This window comes from Eschrichtius robustus, chromosome 5 (genome assembly GCF_028021215.1).
Source record: "Eschrichtius robustus isolate mEscRob2 chromosome 5, mEscRob2.pri, whole genome shotgun sequence".
Classification (NCBI taxonomy): domain Eukaryota; kingdom Metazoa; phylum Chordata; class Mammalia; order Artiodactyla; family Eschrichtiidae; genus Eschrichtius; species Eschrichtius robustus.
In genome coordinates this window covers 7926934-7948392 of record NC_090828.1, presented here as the reverse complement: position 1 = coordinate 7948392, position 21459 = coordinate 7926934, and the positions used below count along the sequence as shown (strand labels likewise).

At 42.9% G+C, this 21459-nt stretch overlaps 1 protein-coding gene across 7 annotated transcripts in view; it reads left to right on the top strand.

The window, feature by feature from the left end:
- DIS3L2 (DIS3 like 3'-5' exoribonuclease 2) overlaps positions 1 to 21459 on the top strand; it is a 389397-nt gene that overhangs the window by 151162 nt on the left and 216776 nt on the right. For all 7 annotated transcript variants that reach the window (XR_011074112.1, XM_068544210.1, XM_068544212.1 and 4 more), the window contains one exon: positions 18444 to 18544. Coding sequence is in view for 6 of the 7 variants with exons in the window: in XM_068544210.1 (XP_068400311.1) it covers positions 18444 to 18544 (101 nt within the window). In the remaining variant the exon portion in view is untranslated. The remainder of the gene's footprint in view (positions 1 to 18443; positions 18545 to 21459) is intronic.

The window sequence follows — 21459 nt, the reverse complement described above, 5'->3', positions numbered from 1 at the left end:
TGAGTTTGTACAAGAAAAACACCTTGTACCTCAAATAACAACAGACAGTTTCTACAAATGGGTTATATTTTTTGAAGAGGAGATCATGCCAGATCAATTTAATTTCTTTCTAAAAGAATATGTTGAGTATTGTTCATTGCCCATCTAGAGTCTATTTCCCTCTTTCCCTTTCCTATATGCACCTAGATTTTCATCTGGACATCTGCCCCTTCCCCAGATTCCTGGGACTTTGAACTAAGTTGACCCCAGCTGCCAAGTTTTGGTTGCCTTATACCAGTTACTTGGTTACCTTATGCCAGTAGAACTTTCTATGTAGCCACTTAGTCACATGTGGCTGTTGAGCACTTGAAATATGTGACTGAAAAACTGAATTTTTAATTATATTTAATTTTAATTAATTTTAAATAGCTACATTTGGTTTGTGGCTACTGCATTGGGTGTTGCAGCTTCAAACCATTTCCTCTTCTCATAGGCACATGACCTAAGCAGTCTAATCAGGGTGACTCCTGCTTAGAATTCTGGGATTAAGTAGTTTCCTGATGGATGTGAACATGAAACATTTATCCCTGATTGGTACTAGAAGCTATCCTATGACTAGCCAAGTGCTGTGGATAGAGGAGTGGAGAAGCAGAAAAAAATCTGGGCCCCTACAACCATTAGAGGGCTGGGCCCTGGATCAACCGACCTTGAAGCCTGTCTTCCTTCTGGACTTCTAATTGCATTAGCCAGTGATTCACCTTTGAGATATAAGCCAGTTTGTGTTGAATGTTCTGTCATCTCAACTAAGGGCATCCAAGGAGATACAGAGGGAGTGGCAAGCCAGGCATTCTGCCCCTTACTAGGAAGAGAAAGATGAATGAAGAGTAAAATCCAGATGCTTGTCCTTGAGGTGAAATTATTCCATAAGAGGAGATATAGTAACAGACGTGTGTTCTGGATCTTGACTGCCTTAGTCCCCTTCCATGGGAATTGCCTTTACTAACGTGGTAAATGCAGTCTGCCCTGTCCCCAGGACGTTAGTTGGATCATGAGTAGACCCCTGACCTAAGAAACATCAATACATTGACTGGCCAGTGACCCATTAGATTTTTTTCTCCACAGCTTGAGGACTCTGGGGTAACAGTGTCATGTGGAGTGAGGGCTGGAGACAAAGTCATTAGGGAACAGAGGCTTCTAGAAACCACAAACAGTGCACAAAGAGAAGAGGAACAGATTTGCAGAGGGAGGGAGGGACCATTCAAAGAGGAAGGGGGAGAAGGTGAGTGGAGGAGGAAGAGGGAGAGAAAATTAAGACAATTTGCTCTCTAGGCCTTGAAGGATGAGTAGTTTTCCAGGTGAAGAAGGGTCAGAAATATTCTTGGCATGAACAGGGGCACAGAGGTGGATAGTAGGTAGAATAATATAGACAGTGGGAAGAGTGCAGTATGCATGGTGGGGAGTCTGGAGGGGAGGCTAGAAAAATAGGCTGTGGTGAAGTTTTGTCCAGTTATCTGTGGCTGCTAAGAGATCTGGGTAATGGGAAGTCACCCAAGGTTGTTAAGGAAAGGAGACTGATCGTTAGGAAGAGGGGAGAAATTGGGGCATGGCGTGGGACCAGTTAAGATGCTTGAAGACCTGACTGAGGGCAATGGCAGCTGGAATGCAGAAGAAGGGATAGGTAGGCAAGATATTTCAGAAATAGAATCGTCAGAGTTCGATGGTAGATCAGATATGGGACTTAAGACAGAAGAACGTTCAAGGATGAGATTAACTTGACATCTAGTTTAGCAACTGCATTGGTGTTGACATTCTTAAATGAGAAAAATAAGACCAGGTATGAGATGGACTATGAATCTGTTTTCTGATTATATGTTGAATTTGAGTTACATGGGGGACACTCAAGTTGTAACATCCAGTGGGCGATTGGAAATAGAAATATCGACCCAGAGGAGGGATGGTGAGAGTTATAGATCTGAATATTATCAGTTGAAGCTATAGGAAATTGGTGAGATTATCAGGTAGATGGTCCACAGTTGGAATTACCTGAAGTAGTCATTATCCTATAAAACCAAGGCATAAGCTGGTAGATATGGAAAACTCAGGCGCAAGGATGGAGGGTGGGAAGTAACTCTGATAAAGATTTTGAGAGCCTTGTACAAGACCTAACAGAAAAATGTATAGAACTAAGAAGGAAGTGATGAGTATTTTCAAGAAATGAAGGAATGCCTCTCTTTCGTTAGTGGATATCAAATGATTAAAGATTATTTTTATTTAAAAAGACTGATTCTCACAATTATTTAAAATAACCTTTATTCAGGGAGGACCCCCTCTTTTTTATTTGCATTTAACCATTATTTTGAAAGAATGGATTGAAAGAGAAAAGTTCAATTTGATATTATTGAACTGGGAAAATGAGAATCATTACAGGTGGGGATGGTTAATGTCTTCATCCCCACTTCCCTCGACCTGGGATTCTGAGCACTTTCGTCTGTGAAGTTGGTTTTCAGGTCATCAGACTCCAAGAAGGGAAGGCCCAATCAAGTAGCTCTTCCCCTTTCACCCCTCTAGGCAGAATTTGGAAGCTTTATTCAGTTGAATAATGAAGCCTTTTTTGTAACTTAATGTTTAACCTGCTTTCTTAAGGTTTCTTGTGGGTTTTTTTTTTTTTTGCTTTGATAGAGACCCTTTCTTAGCCACTATGCAGAACTATGATTCATCTTACTGGCATTGATTACCCCTTTGGGTCACTCTAAATAATGCCCATTCTCCCTTCAGAACTACCAACTAGATTTTTCAAGTCATGCAGCAACATGTCAGGGGAAACCTTTGCTTGACTAATGGAGTATTGGTAGCTATAACCTGTTGAGATTTACAAAAAGCTGTTGAAGACTCCAACTAAGCCTATTGAGGGGGGAAAAAAACTGGCTTGTGTGGCTCTGGATGGGGAGAGGGAACTGGGTGTCCTACTCTGGGTGTAGAACCGCCACCATTAAGGACAGATCTTATTTAACATTTTGCAGTAGAAAATTGTCCCTGCTTTTCAGATACTGCTTAAAAAAAAAAGGCAAACTAAAAAATAAATGAGTCACCCCTATCCCTTTAAGTGGAACCAGCCTCCCACCCCTGCACACCCTTTTACTAGGCCCCTGAGTAAAGCTCAGCTGCATAGTAAAGTCTCTCATCTCCGCTCCCAGTTAGCTGACCCTTGTTTGGCCAGTCCCCTCAGCTCTGACTCATTTGCTTGAGGCAGAGGCAGCAATCGAGTATAAACTTGATAGTCTTGACTTGGGATCTAATGTTCATTTTGACCCTCCTTATTTCAGAGCTCTTTTGATATCAGCTTATATGGACTGAACTATTGTACTCTTGACTCTACAGTTCACCCAGGCCTCACTGCACCTACTCTTCTAGGTATAAATGCTCCTTGAGCCTACCCTGCTACATTGGGGCCAGGATCCAAACCTGTTTGGCTAGCCCTGTTTGCATCTCCACCAGGGAAGGAGGATCCAGTAAAATGTGGCAACACTCCTAGTAGGAAACAAAAAAGTACTGAACAGAAGCTCTTGCCAGTCAGTCTTGCCTCTTACTGCTTCATTTTCCTTATTTGTAAAAAAAACAAAAACAAAAACAACTTCATAATAAATACCTGCCTTGACTTCTTCACAGGTCCTTGCATAAATCAAATGAGGTAATGGAAGGGAAAGTACCTTAAAAAGAATAAAGTATACATTTAGTTATGGGCATTTTCCAAATCATTTTTTGAAGCCTGTCGCCTCTTGAAGCAAGAAGTGTCGAATGAATCTTCCTACAGAGGTTCTCAGACCGCATGATGTCAGTGATGAGCTCTAATGGCTCTTTTTGGCAGTCCTTGTCCACCAGGGGTCTCCTGCCTGTCTCTCCAGCCTATGTTCTTTTTTTAAAAAATAAATTTATTTATTTATTTTATTTTTGGCTGTGTTGGGTCTTCATTGCTGTGCACGGGCTTTCTCTAGTTGCAGTGAGCCAGGGCTGCTCTTCGTTGCGGTGCGTGGGCTTCTCATTGCAGTGGCTTCTCTTGTTGCAGAGCATGGGCTCTAGGCGTGTGGACTTCAGTAGTTGTGGCTTGTGAGCTCTAGAGCGCAGGCTCAGTAGTTGTGGCGCACAGGCTTAGTTGCTCTGTGGCATGTGGGATCTTCCTGGACCAGGACTCGAACCCCTGTTGCCTGCCTTGGCAGGCGGATTCTTAACCACTGCGCCACCAGGGAAGCCCCCAGCCTATGTTCTTGCACCTGCCCACTCAGACCTCACATCCAAACAAACCAGGCCTTGTATTGTTCCTAAGCACTCACTTCCCTCTTCTGCCTTTGTGTCTCTGTGCCTCCTCTTTTCTGCCATGAATGCTGCCTAATTCCCTGTCTCCTCCTGTGAAAATTCCTCTAACCTTCAAATGTCAACTGTCATTTTAAATGTGTATTAATTATTTATCGCTGTGTAACAAATTTGCCACAGACTTAAAACAACACGTTTACTATCTCACATTTTCTGTGGGTCAGTAGAACATAATAAGAAATATATATTTGGCTTCTGCCCCTGCTTCCTGACACAGAGCTCCTAAAGACCTTTGAATTTCCTGAGTGATAGCGATGCTAGGAGCATCTTTTGTTCTAATACGTGGTCTTTGACCCTGGTTCCTTGACACAGAGCTTCTAAAACCCTTGTCATTTCCTGAGTGATGATGGTGATAGGAGCATCCATTGTTCTATGAGGCAACTCTTGGTGGACTCCTGGATAGCTTCCGGATGGGGTTGGTCATGAAATGATTCTAATCATTTCAGGCTATGGTTAGAAGCTTGACATTTTCAGCCCCACCCCCATCCTTCAGGGAGTGGAGAGAGGCTGAACATTGAGTTAATATTTGATCATGCCTACATGATGAAGCCTCCATAAAAATTTCTGAACTATAGGGTTTGGAGAGCTTCTAGCTTGGTGAATACATCCATGTGCTGAGAGGGTGGTGCACCCCTCGACTCCATGGGGACAGAAGCTCCTGTGCTCAGGATCCTCTGGGCCTCCTATGTACCTCCTTGGCTATATCCTTTATGATATCCTTTATACTAAACCAGTAAATGTAAGTTAAATGCTGCCCTGAGTTCTGTGAACTGTTATGACAGATTATCAAACCTAAGGATGGGGTCGTGGGAACCCCCTCAATTTGCAGCCAACTCAGACAGAGTGTAGGTAATCTGGAGGCCCACTACTTGCATTTGGGGTCTGAAGTGGGGGGGTGGGGGCAAGCAGTCTCATGGGACTGAGCCCTTAATCTGTGAGGTCTGTACTCACTGCAGGTAGTTAGTATCAGAATTGACTTAAATTGTCGGACACCCGGTGGTGTCCACAGAGACTTGCAGAATTGCTTGGTGTGAAAAACCCATACATTTTGTATCCTAAGTGTTATGAGTAGAGGAAACAAGGTTCCCCTTTAGTCAGGAATCTGGGCGTGGCCCAGCGTGGTCCTCTGCTTCAGGGTTTCTCAGAAGGTTGCAATCAAGGTGTCAGCCATCTGAAGGCTCTACTGGGGAAGGGTGTTCTTCCAAGTTTATATGGTTGTTGGCTAGATTCAGTTCCTTGCGGGCTTTTGGACTGAGGACCTCACTTCCTTGCTGGCTGCTGGTGTGGGCCTCTCTGTATGGCAGCTGGCTTCATCAGATCCAGCAAGGGAGAGAGTCTGTTTTCAAGGTGGAAGTTACAGTCTTATGGAACGTAATCATGGAAGTGACATCCTGTCACGTTGGCCATATTTTGTTGATTAGAAGCAAGTCGTTAGGTCCTGCCCACACTCAGAGGGAGGGGGGCTATAGCACGGTGTGAGAGCGGGAGCTGTGAGGATCACTGGGGGCCGTCTTAGAGTCCGCTCAACCACAGGGTGTTTTCCCCACGAGCCTGTACTTATTTCTTCCAACTAGATGTGTGATCTTTCCTTTCCGTGACTCTTCTTACTAGGTACTTGTTTCTTTTTTCAGTTCACATTCCGTGACTGATATTATTATGGTTGAATATTTTCTTTATTTCCCTCATATAACTGTTTTTGCTCATCTTTCATCTACTTTCAACCCCCAGAACAGTCTTGTACTCAGCAAATGTTCTGCAAAAGATTACCCTTCCTTTCCTTCTTTGAAACTGAGGAAGAACCAAACTAGTTGCTTTCCTGTTTAACACCTGAATCCTTTTTCTCCACAGCAGCCACATAGGATCCATTATAAAACCTTCAGATTCGTCAGTTTGGCATCAAAAGCAATGACTCATCCATGTCTATATAACCTGGCTGGAGTGATCTGCCTGATTTGCACTTAGAGCTAGAGGTTGTTACCTTATTAAGGAGAAGCAATTTTCCATTAAAGATGCTTCAAACATTAGCTATTTTTGAGTGGTGTATTGTTCTGTTTCCTAGGGGGCTTGCTGGGTCTCAGAAATGATGCAGCCTATAAGAATTTTTTCTTCTTTAACCTACCTGTTTTCATTTGCCTGGTAATGATCATTTTGGAGTCCTATTTTTAGGTAATAGGAACTGAATTGATAAAGAGGACTGACTCTTTAGAAGCAGCATTTTAATACTTTCCCTTTTGCCCAAGCAGTGGGCTGGATCTTATTATCCCTGTTGGAAATGTTCAATAGGATGAAATATCACATGTGCTTTAAGAGACTTAGAACATGAGAGAGATATATGTTTGATATATGTGGATCACAGGCTCAAAACAGAACAAAACTCATTTACTTTAGCTTCCCATGCTTGGGGGTGGGGAGGCCAGTCTCTACTTAACCCTCTATGATAGCTCAGCACCTTTTTCATTTCTTGAAGTTTTGATGGATAGCTAGCCTTTAGAAGACAGGTAAAGAAACACTAGTCAGATTTTAGTAAACACTGTGCTTCTGGTGTTGAAATGATCATGTCACAATAACAGGTCAAGCTTGTTCCCTTTAAGAAAAACTCAGATGGAAGTCAACTTAAACTTGGAGGAGTCATTCATCTGTTGGGAAAGATGCAGAATTAGTAAGTTAAAGCCAGCTACAGATGGGAGCACATAAGTATGTGGGCCTACATTTTGGGTCTTTTGGGAGCCATGAAGCTAAAAGCCAATTAAAGCTTTAGTAGAGAGAAATTTAAAAGTGGTTTCTCCTGGGCAAGAGAAAGATTTGGAGCAGAGAGTGCTCAGAGAAAAGCAGTGTTGATGATGTAATTAATACAGTTAACAGCTGGGAATGTGAATCAGTGCGAAGCCCCATCTGAGAAGACCCTGTGAAGGACTCAGGTTTGGGCACGAAAATCACTCTATCCAAGGCACAGCTTCAACTCAGGAACCTGAAGGTATCTTCATGGTCAGCCTGGGGAGAAGGGTGACCAAGTTCTGACACATGAGTCCCCCTGTTCTTCATCTCTCACCAGTCTGTAAATTAGAACAAGGAAGGAAATTTGGGTAGTGAAGGGATTTTTTTCCTTTTAATGCTTGAGTATTAGCTTTCTTTTCATTCATTTATTTATTCTGTTACTCTTATATGAAGTCCTTCTTTCCCCAGTCTATACACATCTGTCTACTTTCAGACAGTGTTTTCATTGTTATCATCTAATTGATATTCCCAATCTCTGCCCCAAGATGTAGAACCATATCTCCAGCTTGGGTAAAGGACGTGATCATACTTATATCCCATTGTCACCCCAAACTCAAAATGGGCCCAAGAGTTGATTGACTTCTCCCAGTATCTTATCATTCAGGCACATCTCTCAAAAATCATGTTTTCTTTTCCATTCTCACTTCCATTAATCCTGTTCAAATCCTGAAGGCTGTGTGGCATCATGGGAAGAGGATGAGACTTAGGTTTGAATCCTGCCCTTGTCATTTCCTAGCTGGTATCCATGAGCAAGCATGTTATTTGATGTTCGTGAGCCTCATTTCCTAAATGATCTTTTTGAGCCTCATCTCTAAAATTGGCATGATAATACTTGCCTACCTCATTGGATTATTGGAGAATATTAAATTTGGCAGTGCATATGAATCATCTAACACAGTGCCAGGTGTGTGCCATAGGTGCTCAATAACTAGTTACTATTTTGTAAATGTTTTACTATTAATATTTTGAATGCATAAGAGTGCAGCGCCTGGCGTGCTCAGGGCCACTGTTTTGGGAAGCCATTCGCATGTGATCCTCCCCTGGGACTGTGGAACCCAGCGCTGAATATATTAGGTATCCCCCACCTCTCTAGCACTTTTCAACAGATGAATTGGCTTCTACGTTTCAAAAAACCAGAGCTGTTGCCCGCCCCCTTCCCCTGTGGAACCCCCTCAGCTTTCTACTTAGGAATGGCTTGTGTCTAGACTCCTTCCCTCCTCCATTTATTTTGATACAGTGAAGTTGGCATCTCTCTGACCTTCTGCCTGAGGTTAATCCTTCCTTCTGGGTTCTGGGTCCCCTCCCTTCCTGCCCAGGGTCCCCTCCCTTTCTTTGTTGTGCCCTCTTCAACCACACCTTCTTTAGTGATTCTTTCCTATCAGCAATTAACTGTTCAGGCTTCTCTTATCTTAAAAAAATACAAGAAACCATGTGTGATTTCTTTCTCCCCCTGCAGCTTCCACCCTGTGCTGTACCCCGCCTTCACAGCCAGCCTTCCGGAGCCTGGTACACACCCTCGTCTCCGCAGTCAGTTCCCCCGCACACGGCGTTCTGCTTCACTCCATTTCCTCCTGTGACCTTGTCACTAAGTCTACACTGCTGACCATACCTTTCTTACTGTAACGCATGCTTTCTTTGGCTTCTCTGACTTCACATTAGGCTGATTATTCTGCTGCCTTTCTGATCACACCTCAGTTTCTTTTGCAAACTTTTCTACTTGCGCTTTCTTAAATAATGTTGTTCCTCACTGCTCTATCCTAGGCTGTCTTCCCTTCTGATTCTGAACCATCTCCGAGGGAACCAGTCTACTTGTTCATTTGTCCTCTGTACGCACACGACATGCTCATTTCTGTCTCCAGCCCAAAACTCTCTCTTAAGCATCAGATGTAATATCCAACACCTCAAACTCGCTAAGTCCGACTGAACTTATATTCCCCTCCCGATTGCCTGAAGGTGCTCTTCCTATAGCAGGTCATGGCTCATTTGTCTAGAGCAGTGGCTCTTCACTTTAGTGGGCGTCAGAGTCCCCTGGAAAGTGTGTTCAGATGGCTGGGCCCCATCCCCAGAGGTTCTGAGGCAGTAGGTCTGGGGTGGGGGTCTGAGAATTTGCATTTCTCGGAGTCCCAGGTAATGCTGATGTTGCTGGTCAGGGGACTACACTTTGAGAACATCTGTTATAAGGAAATTAGGCAGTTTTTCCCATTCCTTACTCTACCCCTGTAACTTCCCCAGCCTCTAGTTCCCAACTAGCATCTGAATAATCTTGTCAGTTTTGCCTTTTATAATAAATACCTCTCTATCTAGAACCCTCCATTCCCTCTGCCACTAGTTTGATTTATTGCGGTAACCTGCTGACTGACCTTTCTGCCTCTGGTTTCACTTCTAAATCTGTTCCCCATATAGCAACCAGTGTGAACTTGTTAAACCATAAGCCATTATTAGTCCCCTGCCTGCTTTCTTCCATAGCTCTCCATTGCCTTTGGGATAAATTCAAACTTCGTAACGTTGACCTGGCCTCTGCCTGCCTGTGTGGCACCATCTCTTCTCCCTCCTTACTTTGCACAGAATTCGCCAAGCATACAGAGAAGCACATGCAATCTAAATATATATTATATAGCAGTTATGGAGTGCTTGCCGTGTTCTAGCCACTGTGGCACTTTTGCACACGTTAACTTCATCTAATCTTCCCACTAACTCTATAAGATGGGTTACATTTTACAGATGAGGAAATGCGACCCATTTTATAATGTTGCCATCCCTGTGTACCAGTCCTTTCCAGTCAGTTGTGTCCAGGCTAACAGGGTTGGATTCACTCAAAACTGACTACCAAGAGCTAATGATAATAACCATGACAACAACATGAGTAGTAATATCTAACAATTTTTGTTAATGTACTTTGTGCCGGGGCACTCCGTGTAAACATAACTCATGTATACTATTCCTGATTTCCAAAGGAGGAAATTGAGAGAGGGAGTCACTTGTTCAAAGCCACAAGTTCAAGATCGCAGGACCTAGGTTTGAATTTAGGTCTTGTGACTCCAAAGCTCATGCTTTTTTTTTTTTTTGAAAGTTTCATGACTTTTTAAAAATAATTAATTTTTGGCTGCGTTGGGCCTTTGTTGCTGTGCACTGGCTTTTCTCTAGTTGCGGCGAGCGGGGGCTGCTCTTCATTACGGTGTGTGGGCTTCTCATCACAGTGGCTTCTCTTGTTGCAGAGCACGGGCCCTAGGCACACAGGCTTCAGTAGTTGTGGCTCGGGGGCTCTAGAGCGCAGGCTCAGTAGTTGTGGCGCACGGGCTTAGTTGCTCAGCGGCATGTAGGATCTTCCCGGACCAGGGCTCGAACCCGTGTCCCCTGAACTGGCAGGCGGATTCTTAACCACTGCGCCACCAGGGAAGTCCCAAAGCTCATGCTTTTAACTACTCTGTCATTTCTGTGGGTGGAAGCAGTGAAGTTATTTAGAGAGCTGTTTATCACTTGGCATCTTCTAAAATTTAAAATCCTTCTATGTCTTTAAGTGAACTAAAAAAATTTTGGCAACCCTCCCATCCTCATTGGAACCCACCCACATGCACCTGTCTTTCTTCCAGATCTCATCATACTGTGGTAAGAAGAGTTTGGAATTGGAGTCATAGTGGGTTCTGATGCCATCTCTACTAACCATCTCCTTGGATGAACCCTGGGATAAATTACTTTACCTCTTTGAACTGCTGATTGCTATAAGAACCAGAATAGTAATGCTTCCCTCATGGGGTTGCTGAGAAAAAGAAATGTGAGAATACCTGTCTCTTCTCTCCACCCCTTGTGCTTTTGCTTAATGTAACATTGGGCATTATCACAGTAGCTTCCTTGTTGTGTTTCCTGCACAGATCACCACTGCCCCTCTCCTGTTCTTAACTCCTGTCACTACTCACTAGGCTCTACACTGCCACCTGGAAAATATTTCTGAAATACAAACTCTAGTGACTTTCTGTTGATAGTAATGGTGAACTTTTATTCAGACATGCACCCTCCTACTGAAACAACCAAAAATATTATTTAGGTAAAATACAAAAACCAAACCAAACCCAGCCTTCTTCTTAAAGCATCAAAGAGCTCACAGGCATTACCAGGTTAAAATTGGGGTGGAAAACCCATGCAAGAGTGCAGGTTTGACCAGCGGTTGTGGGGGACAGAAATAAAGCCCAGATTTCTCACAAGAAGCTGGGACCCCAAAGGACTGCATTATCACGGTGAGGGTGGACCTGAAACATACCAGCTCTCTTGTGGAATTGCAGCCCGGGTTCAAGCTGACTGGCTCAACCAAGGAATCTCAAGTCTTGAATTGGTTTATGGGCTGGTTGTGCCTCTGGGTGTATGGCAAAATCAAGTGGAAATTCTTTCAGAAGCAAGGTTTCTTCTGCCTAGGCCTCAGATTATTCAGTAACCAGCATGTAAATATAACCAGGCACCCAAGGAAACCATACTCCAAGGGCAAGAGTCATCAGCAGCCACAGACAACAGAAACAGCCCTTCATAAACGTCATCAGATATTGGAATCATTACCATCTGTAAAAAACTACTGTGTTTAAAGAAATAAAAGATAAACTTGAAGATATCTGCAAAGAATAAGAAACTATGAAATGTGACATAGCAAATTAAAAAAGGAATCAAATAAAACTTCTAGAAAGAAACATAACAGTAATGAAATTTAAAACTCAGTGGATGAGGAAAAGTATATATTTGATTAAATATTTTAAAGAGAAGAACCTCAATGGATACATTTAACAGAAGATTGAATAAAGCTGAAGAGAAAATTAACAAACTGGAAGACGGTCAGAAAAAATTATCCAGAGTATAGCATGGAGAGACAAATAGAAAATGCAGAGGGAGAGGGTAAGAGACAGAGAGAATAGAGTGAGGTCTAAATAAGTTTAATTAGAGACCTAGAAAGGAGATGAGAGAGAAAATGAGCAAAGGTGAAATTTAAAGATAATGGCTGAGATTTTCCATAACAGTTGAGATACCAAACCACAGATTTACAACCAATGATTGTAAGTAGAATTAAAAAAAAAAAAAAATCCAAACTTAGATACATCAAGATGAAACTACAGAAAACCAAAGGGAAAATCTTAAAAGCAGCTAGAGAAAAAGACAGATTATCTTCAAAGGAGCAATAGACTGACCCTTGGCTCCTCATCAAGTATAATTCTGATTATGTTATTCTCATATTTTTCAGTGGCTTTCCATCCCTAAAACGTAAAATACATGCTCTTCAGCATGTCATGTGAGGCCTTTCGTGGTCTGGTCCCTGCAACATGTTTAGACACAGAGAACCTTTGTCCTTCTCATTTTACTCTTGATTATGTGCCTTACACATGGTCTTCCTTTCTGGAATGCTCTCCATGCCCATCCATCTAGCCAGCTCCGACTCAGCCTTCCCATTTTAGCTCGGGGGTTCACTGTCAAACTCCCTGGCTCCCTTCTCACTGCCTCTGGGCACACTGCTTGCCAGCAGTCACCAACTCCATGTACTTCAGTATTTGTTTGCATTTTGTTTCATTTCTAGTACACGAGTTTCGGAGGACAGAGCCAGGGTCATTTGTAGTGCCTGACACTCCACAGATATTCAGAACCTTCATTGAGTTGACGCCAGCATTTCAGGGAGTCCCACGGCCACTTAAGCAATATCTTGATGTAGGTTTTCATGGCTCTTCCCATGATGCTCTGATTCTTGCTTGTGTGGAAAACAGGCTGCCACAGTTAGCACCAGGATCCCTGAATGATGTCTTCGGCTGGCTCTACCCCTTCAGTACTTCCATTTCCTTGGTGAAACTGGAATAACAATATCCACTGTACCTGTTGTATGAAGTTATGGTGTGGATCAAATGAGGTGATGTATGTGAACACACTGTGAACGTTCTGTGGCACCGTACAATTGCAGTAGCTTTATTTCAGGGTGAGAGATTTGCTTGGACTGGCAAACTTGCAGCACAGAAAATGATTCTTTGTTTGTTTGTTTTTCATAGTCACAGGAGACTGTTTCCTTATTTTTTAAAAAATTAATTAATTAATTAATTTTATTTTTGGCTGCGTTGGGTCTTCGTTGCTGCGCCCGGGCTTTCCCTGGTTGTGGTGAGCAGGGGCTACTCTTAGTTGTGGTGCGCATGCTTCTCATTGTGGTGGCTTCTCTTGTTGCAAAGCACGGGCTCTAGGCACTCGGTCTTCACTGGTTGTGGCGTGCGGGCTCAGTAGTTGCGGCTTGAGGGTTCTGGAGCACAGGCTCAGTAGTTGTGGCACACGGGCTTGGTTGCTCGGCGGCATGTGGGATCTTCTTGGACCAGGGCTCAAACCCGTGTCCCCTGCATTGGTAGGCGGATTCTTAGCCACTGTGCCACCAGGGACATCCAGAAAATTATTCTAACATGAATGTTACCTTGCCCTATGAGGACTTGTGTTGTCATGCCTACATTTCACTGGGGAGAGGGGCCCAGAAAGTAACTTTTCCTCGTTGGTTGATTTTGAGAGATCTGAGGGGAATTGTTTTCATGGACCAATTTATATTACAGTTTTCACTGAGTTCTTGGTGGAAATTGTAAATTTCTGTGACCCTTCATTCAGAGATGAGAAAGCTTGGATTTGTCAGAGTTTGTCACTCTTTTAATTGGAAAGATTGAAACACCTTTTTGCCCAATTCCTTGCTTTTTTCTTCACATTGCCTTTACTTAGTATCACAGTCTAATCATCTGAAAACCTGATGAATTTGTCAAGTGTTAAGAATCATCAGCCTTGTCAGTCCATTGTTTGTGTATGAGAAGGCCAAATCAGAATCATTTTTAAGGAAGTGGCAATGCCAACTCCAGCAAACCATGGTGTTTTACTTTTTGAATGTTTAAAATAGAAGTTTCAGGTAATCTGTATAAAGAGATTAGGATTTTACTGGATTTTCCCTCCTAGAGTGTTTTTTTTGGAGAATATAGTGAGCAGTTGCTTGTATTTGTAGTGTGTCCAGTTTTTAGAAAATTCTGTTTTTTAGATGAAGAATTTTGGTAGTCACTAGTTTCTGGACATTTTTAACTGGAAGGGGCCACAGAATGCATGGGGCCGGCTCTGCCTTCAGTACGGCAGACTGAAGGCTGTGGGGAAACATAACCTTTTCCTTCGTTGAGGACTGCCGGCAGCTCTGCCCTCTTCTAGTAATTCATCAGGGAGTTTCATCGTTCTGTGAAAGCATTTTCCCTGATAGTCAATCAAAAGCTCTTTTAACTTAAGCCCCTTTTTTGTACTAAGTCATTCATAGTGATGGAGACGCACTTTGCAGCATCCTTCTCATAAATCTCTCTCAAATCTTGCCTCTGTTCACTGTCACTGCCACTGTCTTAATTTAGATTCTGATTGCGTCTCATCTAGACTGTAACCCCAGCTTCCTAAGCTCTCTGCTACTATTGTCTCTCCACTCTGGAACGCTACCAAATTCATAGCTCTAAAATGTATGTGTCCCTGGCCTTTATAGTGCTTTGTAGGATAGTATCCAGGCTTATCAGTTTCACTGTCTGGACCTGTGTGTTAGGAAGTATGTTCTGCTGAGAGTGGCATTAAATCCTAAAATATCAATGGCTTAAACAAGAAAGTTTATTTCTATCTCACAGAAAAGAAGAACAGAGGTAGGCAGGTCAAGGTGTATAGGTTAGCTCCATAGTCTTCAGTTCTGCTGTGCTGCTCTGCACAGCAGAATGCACTGTTGTCCTGTAGCCTCCAGGACCAAGATGAGTGCTTGAGGTCCAGCTGCCACATCCACATTCCAGCCAGCAAGAAGGAGGAAGAGGGGAAGGCTGTGCCTCCATCCTTTAAATCACAACACTTTAACCTGCATCTTACTGGCTAAAACTTAGACATACAGGCCATGCTTAGTTACAAAAAGACTGAGGAATGTAGTCTTCTAACTAATACTAGCTAAAAAAAAAAAAAAAAAAATCGGAGTTCTGCTTAGTAGGAAAGAAGAGAATAGATAATTGGGCAGTAACTAGAATCTCTGCCATAGCACCTATCCCACCTCCCCACCAGTTTTGTTCCTTTCCCCATCCAGTCCCTTCCTGCCCAACACTTGTGTCCTCAACCTGTTAGTAGCTACAATGAATCTCTTACTAATCCTTTACCATGTCAGGCTCTTTCACAGCTCTGGGCCATTGTACAAGTGCTGGCCTTTACCTGGAATGCCCTTCAACTTTCTTTCTCCAAAACATCTGTATATCCTTCAAGCCCAACTCACTTCCTCAGTGAATCTTTCTTATTTCCTTAACACTGACAGCACATTACTTCATACTTGAGGATGTATCAGTGGAAGACCTTCAGGAACTTAGTAGTTGAAGAGACTTGGGTTTGAATTTCTTCTCTGCAACTTGGGCTGGAAAACTATAAATATGGAAGTTCTTGGCATATAAATTATACTTAGAGCCATAGTGCAGATCTCTCTTCTTGAGTTCCAGATATTCATGTTGAACTGCTTACTCAGTATCATCACTTGAAGATCTCACAGGTGGCCTCTCAAATAGAACCACCTCTGAAGTAGAACCCTTGATTTTCACCGCCTTCTCTAGTCTTTCCTGTGCCAGTAATGCCTCCATCAGCCTAGCTGCCGATGTCAGAAAGCTTGAAGCAATCCTTTATTTCTTATATCTAATAATCCTTAAACTCTCACATCTAATTACCACCAAAGTCTATTAGTTCAACTCCAAAATATCTCTTAAATTGATCCTATTAATTCCATCTCCAGTGCCTGTATTGTAGCACTATCCTCTCGTGTCTGGACTTTGGCGATAGCTCTTAACTGGTCTCCCAACATCCCCTCTTAGGTTGGCCGAGTCTCAAGTTAGGCAGTCACTTTCTTGAACAAAATCCTTAGCCAGCTTCCTATTGTATGTAGGTTTAAACTCAGGATTCTTAACTTCTGCACGGCCCCATCTGACTCGACTCCTGCTGCCTCTCGTTTCCATTTGTGGCCGTGGCCGTTCTTGCTCACTGTGCTCCAGCCGCATGGTCTTTCTGTTCCTGATTGTGCCAAGGACTTCCCGCCTCCACCCCTTCCCAAGTACCATTCCCCACTCGGGGTCTTTTGTCCCCATCCTCCAAGGGCAACTCCTACACACACCATCCTCATATCTCAGCGTAAGTGTCACTCGCACACAGGGCCTTTCTCTGACTTCTTAATCTAAATCATATGTTCTCTTCTCTTCCTCCTTGGGAGTGTTCTTTCATTCTTAGCATTCATCACAGTTTATAATTCTATATTTATTGAGCACTTATTTATTGAATATCACTCCAACATTAAAGTGTATGTTCCATAAGGGCTGGGATCATCTTTCTTTTATTCACACTGAATCCTCAGTGCCCAGTGCTCAGTAAATACACATGGTATAAATGAAGAAACAAATGATCTTGTGATTAAACAATGCGATAGATTTCTCTCATTAAATTGACAACTTTGCTACTCGGTGTGGCAAGACGTAGTTGTTGGAAACCTGTTAAGGTGATTCACTTTTCTAAACTGGCAGTGTGTTTCTTCACATTCATTGAACGTATCTGTGGTGCTACAAGGTGCTACAAGCTTGTAAGGCTACAAGCTTCAGTTTAATTTATTAGAGTGCATCTTTGTCTGAACAAAGCCTTATTTCTGCCAGGATATCCTTATGAACACAGAACCTGAAAAGGTCATGTTCAAGTGTGATCTCTGAAAATCATAATTGGGCCCACTTGCATGGCTTGCCCTCTTTTTTTGAATGCAACCTGGCATAACCTTTGGAACAGAAGACTTGCTTGTTGTTGGGATGGAATCTGAAGCCATCAGTGACCGTTACAGAAAGCCGCATGCCCAGGATTTGGGCTGTCTTGGAAAAACCTTCACTATCCTGTCTTGATTGCCAGCTCTTGAGACTTGAGACTTGAAACTCGGATATCAGATATCTAGGTAGAGTATACTTGTTCACGGTAATTCCAGCCTCCTAATCTTTCCTGAATTACCTGTTCTGTAGAACACATTGGCAAGATATGTTATGGAACTGGTCAACAACTTGTGTGGGTTTTTTTCTCCCTAAGAGTATAAAAGATGTTGCTCTGGAAGCATCTGATGATTTTGGAATCCTGAACTTGGTCTAAAATAAAAGATGAACTTGGATGATGTCCCTCTTTTACAGGGTGATAAAGAGGGTGATCGACAATGGGAAAGTTTTCATTTGTTTTTCTTTTTAGAAAACAGAATTCTGCTTTCAGTGGGCACTATGGTAGGTAGATTTTAGCATAGATGGAAAAGCATACAGTTGATTGTTCTGAAGCCCCAGTAGGTCAGATCATGTCAGTGTTTCCAGAGTACGCCCAGAGTAAAGTTGGCTTTTAGCTGAGCCTTTGCTAAGAGGCAGCCAGTCCTGAAAAGGATTTATTTATTTATTTTGGCCTTGGTAAGGTCTAAATGATGATAAGTACAAGTCTCTCTTAGCTAGCTGGAGTGGGTCCCACATGAATTGGTTGTGACCCCTAGAATCCAGAAACTCCAGTAGAGTTGGATAAGAATATTTTGTGGGGGAAATCTAATGTAACACATGAAAATATAAAATATTAAATGTTCAGAAGTTTGTAATTTGCTGCTTTTTTTCATGAGTGGTTTTAATACTTCTGGTCCAGAGCCTAACTCCCTCTTTAGTGGTTTCAGTTTCTTGGGTGAATGTGAATTTTATAAGTTTTTTAAGAAAGGAAATTAAACATTAAAAGACTTTAAGTACTTTACTCTTTATATAATGTCACTAAGAAAAGCCAGGAAAATCAGGGTTGGCTTTTTTATTTGTTTATTTAATAAATATAATCTATTTTCCACCATTTTGTTTGTTATGGCTGTACCAAAGTACTTTTAAAAGTTAACATTTATTTTGATTTTGTTTTATTTCAGCAGATGTGCATAATAAGTTAACCTATCTCTATTCTTCATTGTGGGCTGGGGCAGTGTATAACATTTAGTTATTTTGGCATTTTGACACATAGGCGATTTAGTTTAATTCAGCATAATTTGATGCTCTCCACTTGTATGATGCCTAACATATGAATAATGTTAAATAGATAAAATGCGGCCTGCTGAGTGTGAGCATTACTACAAGTTAGTGACGTAATTGACCTTAGCCAAGTCACCTAACCACTGTGGGCCTGGGTTTCCTTTTCTGTAAAATGAGTAGTTTGGGGTAAATGGTATCCAAGAATCCTTGCAGCTCTGAATTTAAAAATCCCATGAGTCTGTATGCCTAATAGGTATGTGTCTACCTGATTCCTCCTCCTCTTCTTTTCTCTTTTTTTTAAATTAGGAAAAGAGGATGCTGGTGCACCAGTTACAAAAGACGAGAACACCTTCATGTCACAGGACACAAGAGCTTTACCAGAGAAGTCGCTGCAGAGATCAGCAAAGGTCTCTGCCTGTTTTCTTCACTTGTCTGGCTGGTAGCTGAGCTACCTGTTGGAGGCCTCTCATACAATTCAGTTAGGACTGTAGCTGGTCAGTTAATCAGAAAAGTCAGTGGAAGCAGGGAATCATAAAAAGTGAATCTTTTTCATAACTTTAAACATATATTCATTTGTCTGTCTTTGGATGAAGGGCCAAGGCCTTTTTGTGTATGGGTATGTTTATTGAGGTTCTGCATTATCTTTTTCTGCATAAACTGCACTTGTAATGTGGCATCTATGATTTCCAGTTTGGTTTATTTAAAGTGGAGTGAGAGGGGCTTCCCTGACAGTCTAGCGGTTAAGACTCCGCGCTTCCACTGCAGGGGGCACGGGTTCGATCCCTGGTCGGGGAAATAAGATCCTGCATGCCGTGTGGCACGGCAATAAATGAATGAATGGAGTGAGAATTTAGGTACTGGTGAAGCAATATGAATGTAGACTCCTTCTAGATTTTTAGTTTTTTGCTCCAATTTTTTTTATTGTTGTCACGACCATATCTAATTCAAAAGTAAGTTTTTAATAAGTATTTTTTAGTTTCTCCAAAGTATTTAATTTAGTTATCCAGTAACAAAAGCAATTTGTTTTTTTACGTAGTTCAATTTTATTTTTTAATTCTATATGCTAGGACTTCCCTGGTGGCGCAGTGGTTAAGAATCCGCCTGCCAATGCAGGGGACATGGGTTTGAGCCCTGGTCCAGGAAGATCCCACATGCCGCGGAGCAACTAAGCCCGTGCACCACAACTACTGAGCCTGTGCTCTAGAGCCTGTGTGCCACAACTACTGAAGCCCGCATGCCTAGGGCCTGCGCTCTGTAACAAGAGAAACCACCGCAAGGAGAAGCCCGTGCACCACAACAAAGAGTAGCCCCCGCTTGCCACAACTAGAGAAAGCCCTCACGCAGCAATGAAGACCCAACACAGCCAAAAATAAATAAAATTAAATCTTTAAAAAGAAGTTATATATGCTAGTGACATATTCAGATATGGGATCAAACACAGCTGATCCTCGCTATGCAGATAGCTCCTGGTGGAAGGAGCGGTACAATGACAAAGGATGGAGTATGTGATAGCATGAGGTTTTCCTTTACCAGAGGCATCCGCCAGCACGTGTAACCTGGGAATGTGGCATTGCCACTCAGTCTAGCAAGTTGGTTAGGAGAGTGTCTCCTGCATATCGACATGAGGAATTTCTAAATTATATTACATATATTTTGCTCTCCCCTGCCAATTGCCCATTCAGTTATCTAGATCTTTATTTTAATAAGCATTTTGAATACTAACCATATACGAGGCAATATGATAGGTGTGAAAGAGTATAATGAACGGAAAGATCGTGGGCTGGGTCTGGCTCACAAATTTGTGTTTTGCTTGACCTGTGCAATATTTAAAATTTTTGGCTTAGTAGCTTATACAAAACAAAAAAAAAAAAAAAAAGAGAGTGTCAGGCTTCTGGCGTCTCTTGACAAAACAAAACATCCAGCAACAGTGGGCCACATTCTTAAATGACTTTGGTCAGAGCTGAGTAGAGGCAACCTCTGTCAGTGGAATTTGTGTTCTGCAATTTGCTGCTGCCCCCCAATGGTGCTCCCTCTGTTGCTATTTTTGGTTTTGGGGTTTATTTGTTTTTGTATAGTTTCTTAATGAATTCAGTCTAAAATTGCAAGGCAAAACTTACACTGTGGTAAAGTCATTTCTGTGACAGCTAACACATGAATCATGAGTAATGTCATGCTGATTTGTATACTTCTTGTTCTGTCGAATGTTAAAACGAAAAGCATCAGACAAGATGGCATAGATTCGTTTCTCCTTGCTCCTCTCCCCTAAGCACAGCTACAAATTCTGGACAGTAATAAGAAACAACCAAAGGAGAATTCTTTTTTTTTTTTTTAATTTAAATTTATTTATTTATTTATTTTTGGCTGTGTTGGGTCTTCGTTTCTGGGCGAGGGCTTTCTCTAGTTGCGGCAAGCGGGGGGCCACTCTTCATCGCGGTGCGCGGGCCTCTCACTATCGCGGCCTCTCTTGTTGCGGAGCACAGGCTCCAGACGCGCAGGCTCAGTAGTTGTGGCTCACGGGCCCAGTTGCTCCGCGGCATGTGGGATCTTCCCAGACCAGGGCTCGAACCCGTGTCCCCTGCATTGGCAGGCAGACTCTCAACCACTGCGCCACCAGGGAAGCCCCCAACCAAAGGAGAATTCTAAAAGATGAAAAGAGGAAGGCAAACTAGTTAGGGACTCTAGGGCTAGAAGAACAATGTAGTAGCAGGGGACTTTACAAGCCCTCCACCAACAGAAGGGGACCCAGGCCCCAGGTTTCTGGATCCCAACCCCACAATAGAAGGTGGCTCAAGCAGACTCGTTCCTCACTCACATCTAACCGGTGGCCCTCCAACAGCACCAGGCAATCCCAGCAGCACCTATAAGACAGATTGACTGGGATCTCTGCTGATGGCAAGTGGCCAGGAAAAGGGCTCTCCTTCCCCACCACACCTGAGACTTCTCTCCCTCACCAAGAGATGCCAGGCATCTGGGTGGCCCTGACAACAGGGATCCTGCCACAGAGGTGACCGAGCCCCAGAAGTCTCTTTGTCCCTATGGGCCTGAGACTCCCCTCCTCCACCTAGAGGTAACAGACAGCTGGGGGAACATCAGTAAGGGGGATCCTGCCGCAGCAAGCAGCCCAGCCTGGGAAGCCCCTTTGTCCTCATAAGTATGAAACTCCCCTCCCCCACCCAGAGACACCTGGCATCCAGGTGGCACTAGCAAGGGAGATCCTACCACAAGTATGTGGTCCAGGAAACCTCTTTATCCTCATGGGCCTGAGATGCCCCTCTCCCACCCAGAGATGCTGAGCAGCCAGGTAGCACCCGTCGAAGGGGGT